The sequence below is a fragment of the Lithobates pipiens genome, unplaced genomic scaffold (genome assembly GCF_037356315.1).
Source record: "Lithobates pipiens isolate NorthernLeopardFrog02 unplaced genomic scaffold, aLitPip1_a1.2 Scaffold_28, whole genome shotgun sequence".
Classification (NCBI taxonomy): Eukaryota; Metazoa; Chordata; class Amphibia; order Anura; family Ranidae; genus Lithobates; species Lithobates pipiens.
This window is the reverse complement of record NW_027507789.1, coordinates 170,665,931-170,683,933: the sequence shown is the minus strand read 5'-3', so window position 1 is coordinate 170,683,933 and position 18,003 is coordinate 170,665,931. Positions and strand designations below refer to the sequence as shown.

The 18,003-nt window shown below is 41.3% G+C and overlaps 1 protein-coding gene across 1 annotated transcript; it reads left to right on the top strand.

Moving 5' to 3' along the window:
- The first annotated feature begins 5,025 nt into the window (after positions 1-5,025).
- On the top strand, positions 5,026-11,383 carry LOC143935790 (keratin, type I cytoskeletal 19-like). The gene is made up of 8 exons (XM_077459899.1): positions 5,026-5,799; positions 7,273-7,355; positions 7,437-7,593; positions 7,946-8,107; positions 8,690-8,815; positions 8,974-9,194; positions 9,383-9,417; positions 10,171-11,383. The coding sequence occupies exons 1-8, from the start codon at positions 5,026-5,028 to the stop codon at positions 10,266-10,268; spliced, it is 1,656 nt and encodes a 551-aa protein (XP_077316025.1). The 3' UTR covers positions 10,269-11,383.
- The last annotated feature ends 6,620 nt before the right edge of the window (positions 11,384-18,003 follow it).

Here is an 18,003-nt window from a genome sequence, read left to right as displayed (position 1 = left end):
ACTGCGTAGGTTTAACTGACAATTGCGCGTGCAACATGGCTCCCAAACAAAATTGACGTCCTTTTTTTCCCACAAATAGAGCTTTATTTTGGTGGTATTTGATCACCTCTGCTGTTTTTATTTTTTGGGCTATAAACAATACAAGAGTGCCAATTTTGAAAAAAACACATTATTTTAAACTTTTTGCTATAATAAATATCCCTTAAAAATATATATAAAAAAAAATATCCTCAGTTTAGGCCGATTCGTATATCGTAATAAGTATTTATTGATTGGTTTGCGCAAAAATTATAGCATCCACAAACTAGAGGATAGATTGATTTATTTATTTATTTTTTACTAGTAATGGCGGCGATCAGTGATTTTTATTATGACTGCGACAATTTAGTGGACACATTTGTCTCTGGCGGACTTTTTTTTCCCAAAAGTCCGGCGGACTTAGAAAGAAGTTTTGACTCAAAATTGTCTGCCGGACTCGGCAGTCCAGCGGACAATCCGCCCGTCTGTGTGGTAGTCTGCCGGACTTTTGAAATGAACGGACTTGCTCACACGGAGAAAAGTCAGTTCATTTTGAACGTGGCTCCAGGTAGACGGAACTAGCGAAGGACGTCAATGTCGCCGCCTCCATCGCCGAGATTGACACCACGCTGGCTCCCTCACCTGGTATGCACTTAAAGGGGAAGCCCTACGCCAAAAAAACGGCGTGGGGGTCCCCCCAGGGTCCGTATCAGACCCTTATCTGAGCACATAGCCCGGCCGGTCAGGAAAGGGGGTGGGGATGAGCAAGCCCCCCTCCTGAGCCATACCAGCCCGTGTGCCCTCAACATGGAGGGGTGCTTTGGGAAAAAGGGGTGGGCAGGAGGCTTATCGGAATCCGGGAGCCCCTTTAATAAGGGGGCCCCCAGATACCGGCCCCCACCCTATGTGAATGAGTATTGGGGTACCCTGTACCCCTACCCATTCACCTGGTGAAAAACACGTAAAGAAAAAAACACAACACATGTTTTTAAAATAATTTATTTCACAGAACTGAAGAGGGGGACAAGACCCCCAAAGTCGAAAGAAGACCCCCGAATGGCAACGAAGAAGAAAGCCGGGCTACTCCGCTAGTAAAAGAGCTAGCAGAAGATAGCAGAGGAGTCCGGCGAGAAGACCCCCCAAGACGGAAGACTACCGGAGCTGTGCAATAAATTATTTTAAAAACATGTGTTGTGTTTTTTCTTTACGCTTTTTTCACCAGGTGAATGGGTAGGGGTACACGGTACCCCAAAACTCATTCACATAGGGTGGGGGGCCGTATCTGGGGGCCCCCTTATTAAAGGGGGCTCCCAGATTCCGATAAGCCCCCCATCCGCAGACCCCGACAACCAACTGCCAGGGTTGTCGGAAGAGGCCCTTGTCCTCATCAACATGGGAACAAGGTGCTTTGGGGTGAGGAGCCCGCAGGGCCCCCTTCCCCAAAGCACCCCCCCATGTTGAGGGCACTTGGCCTGGGCGCTCGCTCTTCCCCACCTCCTTTCCTGACCGGCCAGGCTGCGTGCTCGTATAAGGGCCTGACATGGACCCTGGGGAGGACCCCCACTCCGTTTTTTCGTTTTTTCAGCGTAGGGCTTCCCCTTTAAGTACATATCAGGTGACGGAGCCAGCGAGGTGTCAATCTCACCGATGGAGGCAGCGACATTGACCTCCTCCACTAGTTCCGTCTACCTGGAGCCACGTTCAAAATGAACATCTTTTCACTGCGTGTGGGCAAGTCCGTTCATTTCAAAAGTCCGGCGGACTCCCGCCATAGTCCTGCGGTTTGTCTGCCGGAAAAGTTCAGTTGTGTGTGGGCAGGTCCGTCATTCGGAAAGTCTGGCGGACCTCAGCTGCAAAGTCTGGCGGGGGTTCTGCCGGACTAGGTCCACCGTACTAAGTCCGCCCGATAGTCCGATCGTGTGCACGCGGCATAAGATTATTTTATTCCAATCCCCCTTTCTTTGGGTTATATGGATTCTATCCAATGCTGTAACTTTGTTTTTTTCAAATTTTCCCCCATGGACCCTCGTAATATGCCTCCCCAGTGGTAAATCCGGGTTGTATGTTTGCATGCAATGATTATGTCTATATAAACGTTGCCATAGTTCTTGTTTTGTTTTACCAACATAGAACAAACCACAATCACATGTGATCATGTATACTACTCCTTGCATGTTTATGCAATTTTAAAAATATATTAAAAGGATTCACCAAGAGTTAAATGACTTTTCCTTAATATGTAAGTACGATAAAAGCACCTGCCACAGGCAAACGTGCCATCTTGTCGACATGGAATTCTCTACTCACAAGTTTATTCTTGTCAGGGCTGGGCTCAGCTCTTCCTTCTCTGTGCTGGCCGTTCAGCTGTCGGCTAATTGTCAGCTCCTATCTCTCCACAGTTACTCAGCTGTTGATGACATCCTGCTCATCGGTCCTGTCTACTTAAGATGTCCAATCCAGAGAATCTCTGCCTTCACCTTGGTCAACATCACAGAAACTATCCCCTATGATCCTGTTCAAAACTTGCTTTTCTGACATCCTTTATGGCTCCAAATCCTGCTTGCTGTTGCTCTACAATTGATCCCTGACTTCTGGCTTGGCTGACTATCTGTTCCGGTTACTGAACTTTGGCTATGTTTTGACTACATTTGTTCTTTTTACTTCTATTATTAAACAAGTGTGATTTAACTGTACTTCTGTCTTGGCCTGATTTCATGGTTTCTGACAAATCTTCACTGAGGCAGCCCTTTTGAAGGTAATGGTTGGTCTTTCATTGATGAACTGCATAAATTACAGTATACTCAGCTAGAATAGGCCAATGGCTATTCAATATTCTGATTTCTGATTGTTGATTGGTAATGTCTTAGAATTACACATGCAGATGGAAGATCACTGAGGACTTTTTTATGTTTAACCGCTTTCCACCCGCAGGCCTTCATATGACAGCCAGGCGGTGTGGCTATTGTTCTGGGAGGGCGTCATATGATGTCCATCCATTTAAACAGGGCATGCGCGCGATTGTGTGCGCACAGCCCTGTACCTTTGGTGGCAGCATGTCACGGAAACACCGCTCGCCACTGAGGAGGGTGAACAGCCATTGGGCATTGCTGTCTACCATGTGATCGGCCATGATGAAGTCACGGCCAATCACAGATGGTACCGCCCCACTTTGCATGGCGATCGGGAGCTCGCTGCGCATGCATATTGGTGGCAACGTGTTCTTGGGAAAACTTCTTGTCACCAACGCTGGTAAACAGCCATTGGTCGGTGGCTGTTTACCAAGTGATTGGCTGTGATCAAAGCCGATCTCTAAATGTAAACATAGAGCGGTAATGAGAGGTTACCGGGTTCTCCTCCTCACACACCAATCGTATGTTATAAGAAGATTGAGGTAACATCTTGTTACCGCTTACAGTGTACACGAATCACACTGATTTTCCCCCCCAATAAAGAGGACCTTTCACCACCCATCAAAGTGCCTGTCACCACCTATCAAAGTACATGTCACAGTTCATCTGAGTACCCAAGTACCCGTCACAGTCCATCTGAGCACCTGAGTACCTGTCACAGTTCATCTGAGTACCCGAGTACCAGTCAGTTCATCTGAGTACCCGAGTACCTGAGTACCTGTCACAGTCCATCTGAGTACCTATGTACCTGTCACAGTTAATTTGAGTACCCGAGTACCTCAGCACCAGTCACAGTCCATCTGAGAACCTGAGTACCTGTCACAGTTCATCTGAGTATCTGAGTACCTGTCACAGTCCATCTGAGTACTCGAGTACCTGTCACATTCCATATGAGTACCTGAATACCTGTCAGAGTCCATATGACTACCAGAGTACCTGAGTACCTGCCACAGTCCATGTCAAAACGTCATTTCTGCCCACTGCTCTATTTGTGGGAAAAAAAAGGACACCAATTTTGTTTGGGAGCCACGTCGTACGACTGCGCAATTGTCAGTTAAAACTATGCAGTGTCGAATCGCAAAAAGGGTCCTGGTCCTTTGGCTGCAAATTGGTCCGGGGCTTAAGTGGTTAAAGATGGGATTGATCCAGAGCCTGGACTGGCTGAGTGTCGTCAGCCAACAACAGATTTTAGTCTGTGTTGGCTGAAAATGGATCACAGGAGTGCAGAATGAAACAAACGCCAGTGACTCACAGGAGTAGGGCCAAAAGAGCCTTAGTCCTCTTCTCCTTTAAAGTTAGATTATTATGACCATTGGGATAGGGGCATTAAATGGTCAACTTTTGCTTTTCTGACATTAATTGAAAACTGTAAGTGCTGATCTATTCTGCTTATTAACTTTGATAATTCAGCACACAAGCAAAGGCAGCACACGAATACTAAACACATTTAGAAAAATCCTAACCATGCTTCTTTCACTGCTCGGTTGTTTACCAATGGTCAGAAACTCCTCATTCTTGCACAACACAGACTGAAAGTGGGTCCACTTTCTTCTACTTAATTGCTGAACAATTTTCCATAACTTCCCCTGAGTCACAAGTTTTTAAAAATGGCCTTTTCAAACTCCTACCATGTCTGAGTATTTGCTTCTGCAAATTTACTTGCTACCACCTTCTTAATTTCGATTTTTCAGGCCTGCTTGATCAAATTAAAAATAAATCTGATGCTTTGTGTCCAGCTTTAGACCATCTGCATACTATGATTAAACATTTCATTAATTTACGATTACAATATTGCATTTTGAGTGTTTTATTTGAGGTGTGTTCAGCCAAGTCAGTCAGTTTTTCCTTTATTGTTATTTCTTTAGGGTGGAGTGAGCAAACGTTTCTAATGAGCTGGACAGTAATAAATTAATTATTTTGAAGTTGTTTTACAACATTTGTCTAATGTTTTCCATGCAGATTACCAAATATTTAATGTTAAATCCTAATTTCAAGCATATAAAGCAGTGGATAGAAGAGCAGTCGCATACATATAAACATTAACATTAGCAATTAATGTTTCGTGGCACTCCCAGTTTTCCATATATAAAGGACCAGAATGAATAGAGAAAATATTGTGAAGAACATCCACTTAGAAAAACACACTTTTAGGTCATCTGTATCACTCACATCCATCATCATGAGTTACGGTGGTCACTCTTCTGCTGGGTCACACCATGGAAGCTGCCATGTTGGTGGTCATCTGTCTAATATCCCAAGCCACACATATGGTGTTCATCATGGGGGATCTTCAATTAGCCATCATGGGGGATCCCACTCTTCTCACTACCATGGGGGATCTCATGCTTCTCATCATGGAGGATCCCACTCTTCTCACCACCATGGGGATTCTCATGCTTCTCATCATGGAGGATCCCATAATTTACATCATGGAGGTTCCCATACTTCTCATCATGGAGGCTCCAACAGATTCCACTCTACAGGTTCTCTTAGTTCTCATCATAGAGGATCCCATGCCATCCACCATGGAAGTTCCCATAAAGTCCATCATAATGATCACTACAGAGCCCCCAGTGTACATGGAGGATCAGGAGGCAAAGGAATCTCCATATCCAAACACGTTCATGGAGGTGCTCACAGCAGCAGCCATAAAAACATTATTAGCCATCATGGTTTGTTCAATGTCAATGAGAAGGAAACCATGCAGCATTTAAACGATCGCTTGGCTTCCTACCTAGACAAAGTCCACTCCCTAGAGCAACAGAATGCCCAGCTTGAGAGGAATATCCGGGAGTGGTATGAGAGGAATCAGCCCAGCTCTTTACCTGACTACAGCTGCTTTTTCAGAATCATTCAAGAGCTTCAAGGCCAGGTAAATAAAGGAATTGGTCTGCATAAGTGGTATAATAATTAGGAAATTATTTTGATACATATTTTTTTTTTGATGAACACTAAATCTACACAAATATTGTAGTAATTAAGTATTTATATTTTTTTTAAACTCACACTGACACCTACATATTTAAATTATAAAAATAGATTTGACATATTAGGCATCTAAAGTGATACCAGATGACACATGTTATACAGCACCAGAAATAGGTCTCAGTGCATTTTGTTCATGCTATCTGGCACTTTGATGTAGACATGTACTGAAAAAAAAACATGATTTTAGGACAGCATGGGGTTTATTTACTAAAGCTGGAGAGTGAAAAAACAGGCTCACTTCTGCATAGAAAACAATCAGATTCCAGGTTTTATTGTCAGAGCTTATTCATTGATTGGTAATAAAACTTACCAAGCTGAGCTGGCTTTGCAGTTCAATTTCCAAAGTTTGGATGGTATGTCTCAAGTCAATGACTTCAGTTTGAAGGAGAAGGAGGAGAAGGAGGCTGATTTTGCACTTTCCAGCTTTATCAAAGGTATTGATTGAATTTGCAAGATCAACACGCTGTTAGATTGAAAAAAGAAAACTAACCATATGTCTAAGGGTTGGTAAACCGTAATATATAATATTTTGTTTTTAGGTTCAGATATGCTTTAATATAGCAGCCATTTTAGGGTGAAAAGACACTATAAAATATTCAAAATTAGTTTCCCTCAACAGGATTATTGGACTTTGCACGGTGCAGCATTAATTAGAAGGTTAGTCCAGACAGTGCTGGTGTTTTAGTGTTTTATAAGTACTGGAGAGGTAAACCATATGATAATACCTCCAGTGGCCATTATGATGGTTCCCTACTATCCCTGCTGGAACACACAAAGGTTAGCAGGAACCCCTAAAATCCAAGTTTTGTGAACATAAATTATGGCAGGGAGAGCTCACTGTTGGGGTAGAGGGCTTCTTCACACATAATGTGGTGACTTGTGTTTTTCCGCACTGGATCAACATCAGGTTACATAGAAAATAATTGTGCCTCATTCACACGACAACACTAGTGTTAGGTGTCTTACGGAAAAATGCATTTTTCTGCAGCACACTGGATAGCACTGGAGGACACTGCAGGGCAGGGCACCGCACCACTATGCAAAGACCTAAATGGAGTATACACTTTCAATAAAGTAAAAAAAAAAGAAGGTAAACAGTGCCTTGCGTTGTAAAATGCAAGGCACTAGTAAACACCCTTGTCACCCAACAGATACCAGTTGCATGCTAAATGGGAATGTTTTAGCATATGGCTAGTGTAAATGAACCCTTAAGTCATGTTACAGTGCAAGCCATACTAGATATGCAGCTTAACTTACATACTAGATAAACCAGTTTAACCGATACAGAGCAAAGTTCAGTTTATTACATTGTATGAATTTACCCTTTGTAATAAATACTTAACTCCAATATTTTTAGATTTCCTCAACATCTGTGGAAAATGCCAGGATTGTATTACAGATAGACAATGCTCGTCTGGCAGCAGATGACTTTAGAAACAAGTAAGTCTTTCTATATTTAATGTCCTTCATTCTTATTATCACTATCAGCATTAATTGCTTTTGTTTTCCTTTTGTCACCAGGTATGAAATGGAACGCCAACTGGCAAGCAGTGTTGAGGCTGATGTGAATGGACTTCGTATACTACTGGAAGAGTTGAACAGGGAAATATGTCATCTACAGGCACAAGTAGAAAATCTTCAGGAGGAACTGCAGCTAATGAAGAGGAATCATGCGGAGGTAGAATGCTTGCTACCCATTTTTCATGCTAAATCAGGCATTTTTCAAGCTAAATTAATATGAAGAAAAATAATGTTGAAATCACGTTTGCTTTAGTCGTATGCAGCCAGCCTGGGCCTTATGTGTAAAATACACCTTTGACACCTTTTTTTAATCTTTTTTAGTTGTTAATTACCTTAAATGTTCTCAGAAATGTCTCAAAGTATTCTCAAATGCACCTAAAAGCCCACTGCATTTGCACATTGACATAATCCTAAATACCAAGTCAAAACAGATCTTTAAAAACACATATTATGAAGATCTCCAGAAATGCACCAATCATACTACTTGTTTCTAACATTTTTACTTACAGGAAGTCAACTCTTTGCAAGCTCAGTTGGGTGCCAGGGTCAATGTGGAAGTGGATGCTGCACCATCTGCTGATATGAATAGAACATTGTCTGAGATCAGAGAGCAGTATGAGAATCTGATGGAGCGAAATCTGAGAGAGGTGGAGAACATTTTCCGTCAACGGGTAAGTCTATTTGTAGACTGAAAAAGTTTGTTAAACCTGTTAGAAAAATAGTGTGATAGCTATCTATTACATTTTGATAATTAAGCACTATTATTTCATGGTTATATTCAAAAAACAATTAATATTGATAAGAACATGATTGGCTTTAATGCTCAGATGTACTGTGCCATCCCAGTCTTCCCATTACACTGAAGATCAGGACTACTGCTCTAATACAGAGATCTTCTGTGGTCTACCACATCCCTTGCACAATCACAACTACTCTGGCCAAGTGGCCATGCTCATGCTTCCTGATCAGGAATTTCAATGTTTATTGGTGTACAGCACAACTGGGCTTTAAGGCTGTTGTCAAAAGACACAAAGGAAAAATGCAGTGGCATAACTTAAAAGATAATAAAACTAATAGAAAAGTACAAATCAACTTAAGCCTTGCTATATTGAAATTGGTACTATGTTTCTTCACAGAAGATCAGAAATAAACCTTCTTTGGCTTTATATGTAAAACTATATGGAAATCAGCCTCCATATATTAAAGGGTACATGACTCTAATAATGACTCTAACAAATGTTCTATTCATATAGACTGAAGAACTGAATCGTGAAGTTGCTTCTGGTTCTGAACAACTCCAGTCTGTACAAACTGAAGTCATTGACTTGAGACATACCATCCAAACTTTGGAAATTGAACTGCAAAGCCAGCTCAGCTTGGTAAGTTTTATTACCAATCAATGAATAAAGTTTGTATCAAGGGTCAGTTGCTCATAGTTCAAGTCTGTGTGCATCTTCAGTTCATTGTGAAAATACTAACTCTATGTACTGTAATATTTTGTTATTTTTGTATACAATCTTTCTTTATCCTTACCCAGAAATCTGCCCTGGAAAACACTTTGGCAGAGACAGAAGCCACATTTGGGGCTCAACTTGCCCAATTACAATGTTTGATCAACAATGTAGAGTCCCAGCTGACACAAATCCTATCTGATCTTGAACGTCAGAATCAGGAATACAAGATCCTGATGGACCAAAAGACTCACCTGGAGATGGAGATCGCCACCTATAAGAGCCTATTGGAGGGTCATGATATCCAGTAAGTATTTCACACAGGGCAAGTAACTGAATATTCAATCAGCAATCACAACAGAACAATATAATAGCTTAAGACCAAACAGTCCATCAAATGTTCCTATTTTGTTTATCAATATATTAGTTAAACCAAGCCATACAGAATTGTCATATTTTTCTTCATTAATTGTTACTGTGTGTTTTAATTTTCAGCACTTCAAATCAAAGTTTTCTAGGAGACAGTCATGGTATGTAAACATATATTGACTTAAATGGCAGAACATGAATGTGTAGAACTGTAGAATGTACAATATGAAAAAAATTTAACAATGACCTGGTCATTAGTGACATTTAGACACCACCTTATAGGGTCCCAAAGAAAATAATTGAAAAGATCACACCATCTCTTTAATCTCCATCTTAATGGCATTCATTTACGGCTACCCAATACCAATCACTTTAATCAACAGTCATACTCTCTAAACATTTATTTTATCCAATACATTTACAAAAATTCTATCTGAAAATCACATAAATCACTATTTAACCCAATATTTCTAGGCCATTTTGTTAATCAGTTCCATAGCGGTCACATTGTCTGCTGTGAATTTTGAAATTCCCTTGTATATGTGACAAATCACATTTAAATGGCCCACAGTAGTTTTCAGCTTTAAACAGGTTGAATAGTCTTGCAATGGAATTGATTCTAGATTTAGACTGTTTCCAAAAAAGTTGGGTACATTCATGAAACTACAAGACATAAAAGCCTAACTACATTTTCAATAAATAAATACATTTCAGATCTCAGGGTACTCCTGCTAAAATCAATATATCTACAAATAATTGTACATATGCTGGTTTCTCAACCTGACTATTTATGTAACAATAACAATGATAATTGGAATATGGTGGATTGATATATAAATCATTGACAATTTGCATCTCTTTATAATGTGCCCTAGATCATTAATAACCTTAAATATTGTATCTTCTTATTTCAGGATCTCACCACACAATGAAAGTTCAAAATGTGACTAGCCACACTCATCATAAACATCATCAAAATCATCAACATCATAATCACCATAATGTATGCTAATGTTTTTTCTATATCTTCTGGAGAACTCTGTGGATAATAGTATCTCTAGAAAGTCTTTTGGTGTCTTCCTCTGTCTTCTTTCTATGTGGTCTTCGGGATTTGCTTTACCTAGGCAAAACTTGGCATGAGACATGAACTTTATCCACCAAAATACCCAGTAGACACAACTGAAATTATGCAAGGTTTTTTTTTTTTTTTTGGAGCACTTTCAAAATTTTTTGTGCCCATTCACTCCATCTTGTTACAAAAATAGATTTTAATAGCCAGACATTGTGCTAACACGTAGTGCAATGTGTTGCAGTGCCATTTATTTTGCAACAGCATTGAATATCGCTCCAACACATGTACAGAATGCATCTATACTATGGCTTGATGCAGCATACCACACGGCACGATGTGGATTACATGGTAGTGCGTTGAAGAAAACAATAGAGTGCAAGCATATTTACCTGGGGCCCATTCAGAACAAATAACCAGCGGTAATGGAGTGCACCACAATGCCCTAAGAGTGAGTTGTGCTGCATGTGTTACTGTAACATGTTCAAGCATAAACAGGCACTTATGGTACATAAAGTTGCACCATAATCAGTAATTTTGAATTACAATGATCATATGCAAAATGAGCTAGAATATGAACCAGTCTGATCAGTATAGGATAGAATATGATTTTTTTCTGAATTCTCCTTCGCAATGTAGTTTTCTTTTAAAAAGACCAAAAAAACAGCACCTTAAATGTGTCTATAGTACGTGAATGCAGATATGAAATACATGCTTAATTCAAGTGGAACTCAAACTAGTTTTCTGTTGTGACTTTATTGACATCCTGTGCAGGTTTTATTATAGAGTTGTAGTATCGGTTTTGTAATCAGATATTATAAACCTATTTGTATTGTCTACCATTATACATATTAATGGAATATTAGCATGCAACATGCATATTTATTGTGGTGGACATGCTAAGCCCTTCATTCTGGATATTTAGAATGTGTTAGGATTATTGTGAATATATATATTCTGGTGTACTTCAGTAATTTGGTTGAATTTTGATCATCGTTCTCTTGTCCTTGTCACTTACAATATTTTCAATAAAACTAATCTTATTTTGTTCATGCAAACAGCTGTGTTTGTGGTATTAATAATGCATGTGTTTTTTTCCATAACAAGAAAAAAATAACAATTCTAAGTAGGCTTTTACATAAGTGCCCACAAGGCACTCATAGACCCAGGGTCGATCCTGGGTAGATGTACAGGGTGCACTGCGACCCAGGTGCCGTGAGCTGAGGTAGAGGGGGGAGCCGAAGCTCAAGTGGCAGTGGCTTACCAACAGAGGGCCAGTCCACTCCAGTTGCTACACATTGGGGGATGTCATGTCCTCCTTTCCTCTCCTTGTGTGTGTCATGCAGACTGGCGATCTCCTGCTGTGTCACAGAGCTTGGTGTCACAGAGCTTAGTGTTCGGTGTTCGGAATCCGCTGTAACATAGTCCCACCTCCTAGACTGGATCCTGTGATAGACCACACATTGAACCAATCTTGGGAAATTGGATCAGTGTGATGTGTATCACTAGCTAGTCTAGGAGGCAGGACCTTGTTAAAGTGGCCGCCCAGGCAATTCAAATTCCAAGCTCCATGGCACAGCGAGAGATTGCTGTTCTGTGTGATCCAGGCACTGATAAGGCTGCATTTGATGGGCATTGATGAGGCTAAATTTGATGGGCACAGATAAGACTGCATTTGATGGGCACCAGGGGTCAAGTCCTGGGGAAAAAAGTGTGGGAACTCCCACCCAAGATCCACTCCCCCCACCAAAAAAAATAAAAAATGATACGCTCATATGCACAAACACTTCACAAACACTGGTATTTTTCATCCAATTTTCGTATTGTGTGTATGAACCTTAACTGTTAGTACATAAAAACAAAACAAAAAAAACAATTCTAAATAAACATAAATACGGTAATTATCTGAATAATCAGCATTCATTCAATTGTGAACATCTTGTTCTGATCTTTATTGGGGAATTTTATTTTGTATATAGAGTGTTTATGTGGTGAGTTTACACTTTTCATTGAACAGAGTTTGGATAACACAGGGTTAAACGGAAAGGTCATAAATTAACTGCACATTATCTGGACAGAATGCTTGGGGAGATAGTGATGTGTTCCTGCTTAAAAGATGTATGTTAGCTTGGGGGGCTGCAAACTCTGCAGGGCTCCAACACACACTCGCTGCTATTCCAACCCTTCACATATTTCCACATAAACTTCCCTCCTGGCATTAAACTTTTCCAGGTATTGTGCTCAGCTTACCACCCCAAACTGATGTTCCTCCTTCAGCTCACCTCTCTCCCTGCATTTCCTGTGAACAGAATAGCTGTGCTCTTCCTCTGGGTTCTCTCATCATATGGCACTGAAGATAGAGAAGGGGGAGATTCAGCGGGACACACAGAGCAAGTATGCAGGACAAGGGGGGGGAGGATGAGGAGAAAGAAAATCAGGAGGGGCCAGCGGGGAGGAGCGCATCACGAGAGGTCTGGCTAAATACAATCTCTTAGCAGCAGGGACCTGATCTACCCGTCAGCTAGCTGTGATTGACAGGTGGATCGAAGAGGAAGCTGTTATGGGGCCCCTTACAGGCAATGCCTGAATGGTCAGGTGTGCGGCACTTACTATTGCGAGCTGTGTCGGTGACTGCTGGTACAGCATACAGCTCGCATACTTCAAAGTCTTGCAGGACATGGCTGCTAATGGGAACTGAGTTCCTTTTGTGGAAAAAGTACAGGAACTCCGGTCCTGTGAGTTCCCGCAGGACTTTAGCCCTGATGGGCACTGATAAGACTGCATTTGATTGGCACTGATGAGGCTGCATTTGATAGGCACTGATAAGATGACCACGCCCATGTGGGGGTGCCAGAAATGTTTCTGCACCCAGGTGTCTGTGACCCTAGAGTTGACCTTGCATGGACCGATGCCAAGGGAAGAAAGAATGGGAGGGGCTGCATTTGATCAAAAAACTGCAAGGCTGTAGGGGAAAGGGGGTACAAGACATTCTGAGAGGAGTTCAAGACTCTTTATAGTTGAGGATATAAGCATATAAGGTAGACCATATGCCACCTCTAGTAGCCCATACCACCAGTAGTTTCTATTATATAATTGCATGACAGAAGTTATAAAAGAGCATTATCATTTATGTGTGCCCAGAACAGCTTAATCTAGCTGTGGACCTGCATAAGCAATATACCTGAACCAGTGTGTATTCTTAAAGATCACTATTCGAAGTGTGGAAAATAGACACGTGCAGAATTAAACAATTCATTTAGTTTAGTTTTATTTTAATTTGTTATTTATATAAATTGGTTCATTAAAATTTGTTTAATCCATATAATTTGTTTTCGGAATTCGTTTTGTTTATTCGTATTCAAATCTATTAAAATTTCCCAAATTTCGAATTGTTTTGAAATGTTTTCGTATCAAGTTCAAATAATTTTTGAATTTGAATAGTTTTCAAATTCAAATTTGAAAAGTTTTCAAATTCAAATAGTTTTCAAATTCAAATATTTTTTGAATTCCAATAGTTTTCCAATTTCCAAAGAGAATAAAATAAAATTGAAGATAAAGGAATAGAATAGAAAAAAATACAATAGAATGGAAAATATATATCACAGAAAAGAAAAGAATAGAATATAAAACAGAACAAAATAGAATAGAAAATAAAACAACAGTATAGAATGGAATAAAATAAAATAGAATAGAATAGAATAGAAAGTAATAAAAAAAAAAAGAATAAAACAGAAATAATATAACCATCTTCTAAAATTTGAATAGAAAAGAATAGAATAACAAAACAAAAGAATAGAATAGAAATAATATACCCATTTTCCAAAATGTAAATAGAATCAATTTGAATTTGAATAGAACAGAAAAGAATATATTAGAATAGAATAGAAAATAACATAATAGTATAGAAAAAAAACAACAGAATACAATAGAAAGAATATTATTCGAAAGATATCTCTCATGGGACTTTGCTGCAGCAATAGAAATCACACAATTTCAAATTATAATTATAATAATTATACAATATATATATATAATATATAATTAATATATAATTATATAAAAAAAATAGAAAAACCACTTAAGCCCCGGACCATTTGGCTTTTCAAAGACCACAACACTTTTTGCGATTTAGAAAAAAAAAGACAGAATACAAAAGAAAGAATATTATTCGAAAGATATCTCTCATGGGACTTTGCTGCAGCAATAGAAATCACACAATTTCAAATTAGTATATCAAAAAAAAAATTACCACTTAAGCCCCGGACCATTTGGCTTTTGAAAGGCCACAACACTTTTTGCGATTCGGCACTGCGTAGGTTTAACTGACAATTGCGCGTGCAACATGGCTCCCAAACAAAATTGACGTCCTTTTTTTCCCACAAATAGAGCTTTATTTTGGTGGTATTTGATCACCTCTGCTGTTTTTATTTTTTGGGCTATAAACAATACAAGTGTGCCAATTTTTAAAAAAACACATTATTTTAAACTTTTTGCTATAATAAATATCCCTTAAAAAAATATATAAAAAAATATATATCCTCAGTTTAGGCCGATTCGTATATCGTAATAAGTATTTATTGATTGGTTTGCGCAAACATTATAGCGTCCACAAACTAGAGGATAGATTTATGGCATTTTTTTTTTTTACTAGTAATGGCGGCGATCAGTGATTTTTATTATGACTGCGACATTTTAGTGGACACATTTGTCTCTGGCGGACTTTTTTTTCCCAAAAGTCCGGCGGACTTAGAAAGAAGTTTTGACTCAAAATTGTCTGCCGGACTCGGCAGTCCAGCGGACAATCCGCCCGTCTGTGTGCTAGTCTGCCGGACTTTTGAAATGAACGGACTTGCTCACATGGAGAAAAGTCAGTTCATTTTGAACGTGGCTCCAGGTAGACGGAACTAGCTAAGGACGTCAATGTCGCCGCCTCCATCGCCGAGATTGACACCATGCTGGCTTCGTCACCTGGTATGCACTTAAAGGGGAAGCCCTACGCCAAAAAAACAGCGTGGGGGTCCCCCCAGGGTCCGTATCAGACCCTTATCTGAGCACATAGCCCGGCCGGTCAGGAAAGGGGGTGGGGATGAGCAAGCCCCCCTCCTGAGCGTACCAGCCCGTGTGCCCTCAACATGGAAGGGTGCTTTGGGGAAGGGGGGGTGGGCGGGAGGCTTATCGGAATCCGGGAGCCCCTTTAATAAGGGGGCCCCCAGATACCGGCCCCCACCCTATGTGAATGAGTATTGGGGTACCATGTACCCCTACCCATTCACCTGGTGAAAAACACGTAAAGAAAAAAACACAACACATGTTTTTAAAATAATTTATTTCACAGAACTGAAGAGGGGGACAAGACACCCAAAGTCGGAAGAAGACCCCCGGATGGCAACGAAGAAGAAAGCTGGGCTACTCCGCTAGTAAAAGAGCTAGCAGAAGATAGCAGAGGAGTGCGGCGAGAAGACCCCCCAAGACGGACGACTACCGGAGCTGTGCAATAAATTATTTTAAAAACACGTGTTGTGTTTTTTCTTTACGCTTTTTTCACCAGGTGAATGGGTAGGGGTACATGGTACCCCAAAACTCATTCACATAGGGTGGGGGGCCATATCTGGGGGCCCCCTTATTAAAGGGGGCTCCCGGATTCCGATAAGCCCCCCATCCGCAGACCCCGACAACCAACTGCCATGGTTGTCGGAAGAGGCCCTTGTCCTCATCAACATGGGGACAAGGTGCTTTGGGATGATGAGCCCGCAGGGCCCCCTTCCCCAAAGCAACCCCCCATGTTGAGGGCACTCGGCCTGGTACAGCTCAGGAGGGGGAGCACTCGCTCTTCCCCACCCCCTTTCCTGACTGGCCAGGCTGCGTGCTCGGATAAGGGCCTGATATGGACCCTGGGGGGGACCCCCACGCCGTTTTTTTGGCGTAGGGCTTCCCCTTTAAGTATATATCAGGTGACAGAGCCAGCGAGGTGTCAATCTCACCGATGGAGGCAGCGACATTGACCTCCTCCACTAGTTCCGTCTACCTGGAGCCACGTTCAAAATGAACAGTCTTTTCTCTGCGTATGGGCAAGTCCGTTCATTTCAAAAGTCCGGCGGACTCCCGCCATAGTTCGGCGGTTTGTCCGCCGGAAAAGTCCAGTTGTGTGTGGGCAGGTCCGTCAGTCCGATCGTTTGTACGTGGCATAAGAGTGTTTTATTCCAATCCCCCTTTCTTTGGGTTATATGGATTCTATCCAATGCTGTAACTTTGTTTTTTTCAAATTTTCCCCCATGGACCCTCCTAATATGCCTCCCCAGTGGTAAATCCGGGTTGCATGTTTGCATTGTATCCAGGATGGGAAATATGTATGCCCTAGATTCAGGCTTTATGCAGACTTGTACAACTAGAGGGGAAGAGTTAATGAGCCCAGCTGAAGTAAGTGGGCTCATTAAGACCTCTACAAAAAACCCCAGCATGCTTAGGGAGATGCTCCATCCTGGAACCAGTTTTGTGTTGTATAGACTGGGGAGTGTGACACCTCTTCTGTGCGGTGAGTTAACGCCTGTGTGGCAAACCTCTACAACAGAGACAGGGACTGGTGTAGTACAAGGCTGCACTCAGTTGTTAGATAGGGAATCTAAGTGTGTAATTAGAGGTCAAGCTGACCAGGATTTATTTTCATGTTTTATTTTTGTTTGGCTGTTATATGTTTCACTGCATGTAGCATAAATAAACCACATCTTTTGTTTTTTTTGCACCTACAACGCTGTCTGCTGTGCCTGATTTTGTGTTGTGAACCCATCCAGGGGGTCACACACACCCGCTGCCGAGCTAACCCCTCACAGTTGGTGGAGAATTTTGGCACTTTTTTTTTTTTTTGTTAAGGCCAGCATGGAGGAGATACTGACACAGCTGGCTCTAGCAAATGCAAACCAGCAGCCAGCAAATGCAAATCAGCAGCAAACAAATGCAGGTTTACAAAAGAGCCTTGCAGCCCAGCAGCAGACAAATGCAACTTTGCAGCAGAGTTTGGAAGCTCAGCAACAAGCCCAGCAGCAATCTGAAGCCCGCTTCATAGACCTGTTGCAGAAGCAAGAGCAGAGTTTTCAACGGCAAATAGAGACATTAATACAGCAACGTCCGCAGACCAATGAAGCAAGTGGTTACAATAATACCGCATCCTTTGGTGTGAGCCGTTTACTGACAAAAATGACTGGAGAGGATGATCCGGAGGTGTTTTTGACCACATTTGAAAGGACTGCTGAAAGGGAAAAGTGGCCTAAGGAGCAATGGGCTGGACTGGTGGCCCCTCTGTTAACTAGGTAATCGCAGAAAGCTTATTATGACCTAGAGCCTGACCAAGCAAAAGACTATGTGGTGCTAAAAACAGAAATATTGGCACGGCTGGGTGTCACCCTGGCCGTCCGGGCTCAGCGTGTGCAAAATTGGACTTTTCAGGTTGGAAAACCCCCCAGGTCTCAAATGTATGATCTCATTCACCTGAGCAGAAAGTGGCTGCAGCCAGAGACTTTGACCGCACCAAACATTGTGGAACGTGTGGTTATGGATCGTTTCCTGAGAGCTCTTCCTACTGCCATCCAAAAATGGGTAAGCCATGGAGACCCAGAAAATGCAGATAAACTTGTGGATCTGGTTGAGAGGTACTTGGCCACAGAGAACCTGACCACCTCTTCCA

Excerpts from the sequence above, each read along its gene's own strand:
- LOC143935790 (XM_077459899.1), top strand. The coding sequence starts at position 5,026 with ATGAATAGAGAAAATATTGTGAAGAACATCCACTTAGAAAAACACACT. Across the intron at positions 9,195-9,382 it reads TTGGAGGGTCATGATATCCA|CACTTCAAATCAAAGTTTTC; the intron begins GTAAGTATTTCA and ends TTTAATTTTCAG. Across the intron at positions 9,418-10,170 it reads TTTTCTAGGAGACAGTCATG|GATCTCACCACACAATGAAA; the intron begins GTATGTAAACAT and ends TTCTTATTTCAG.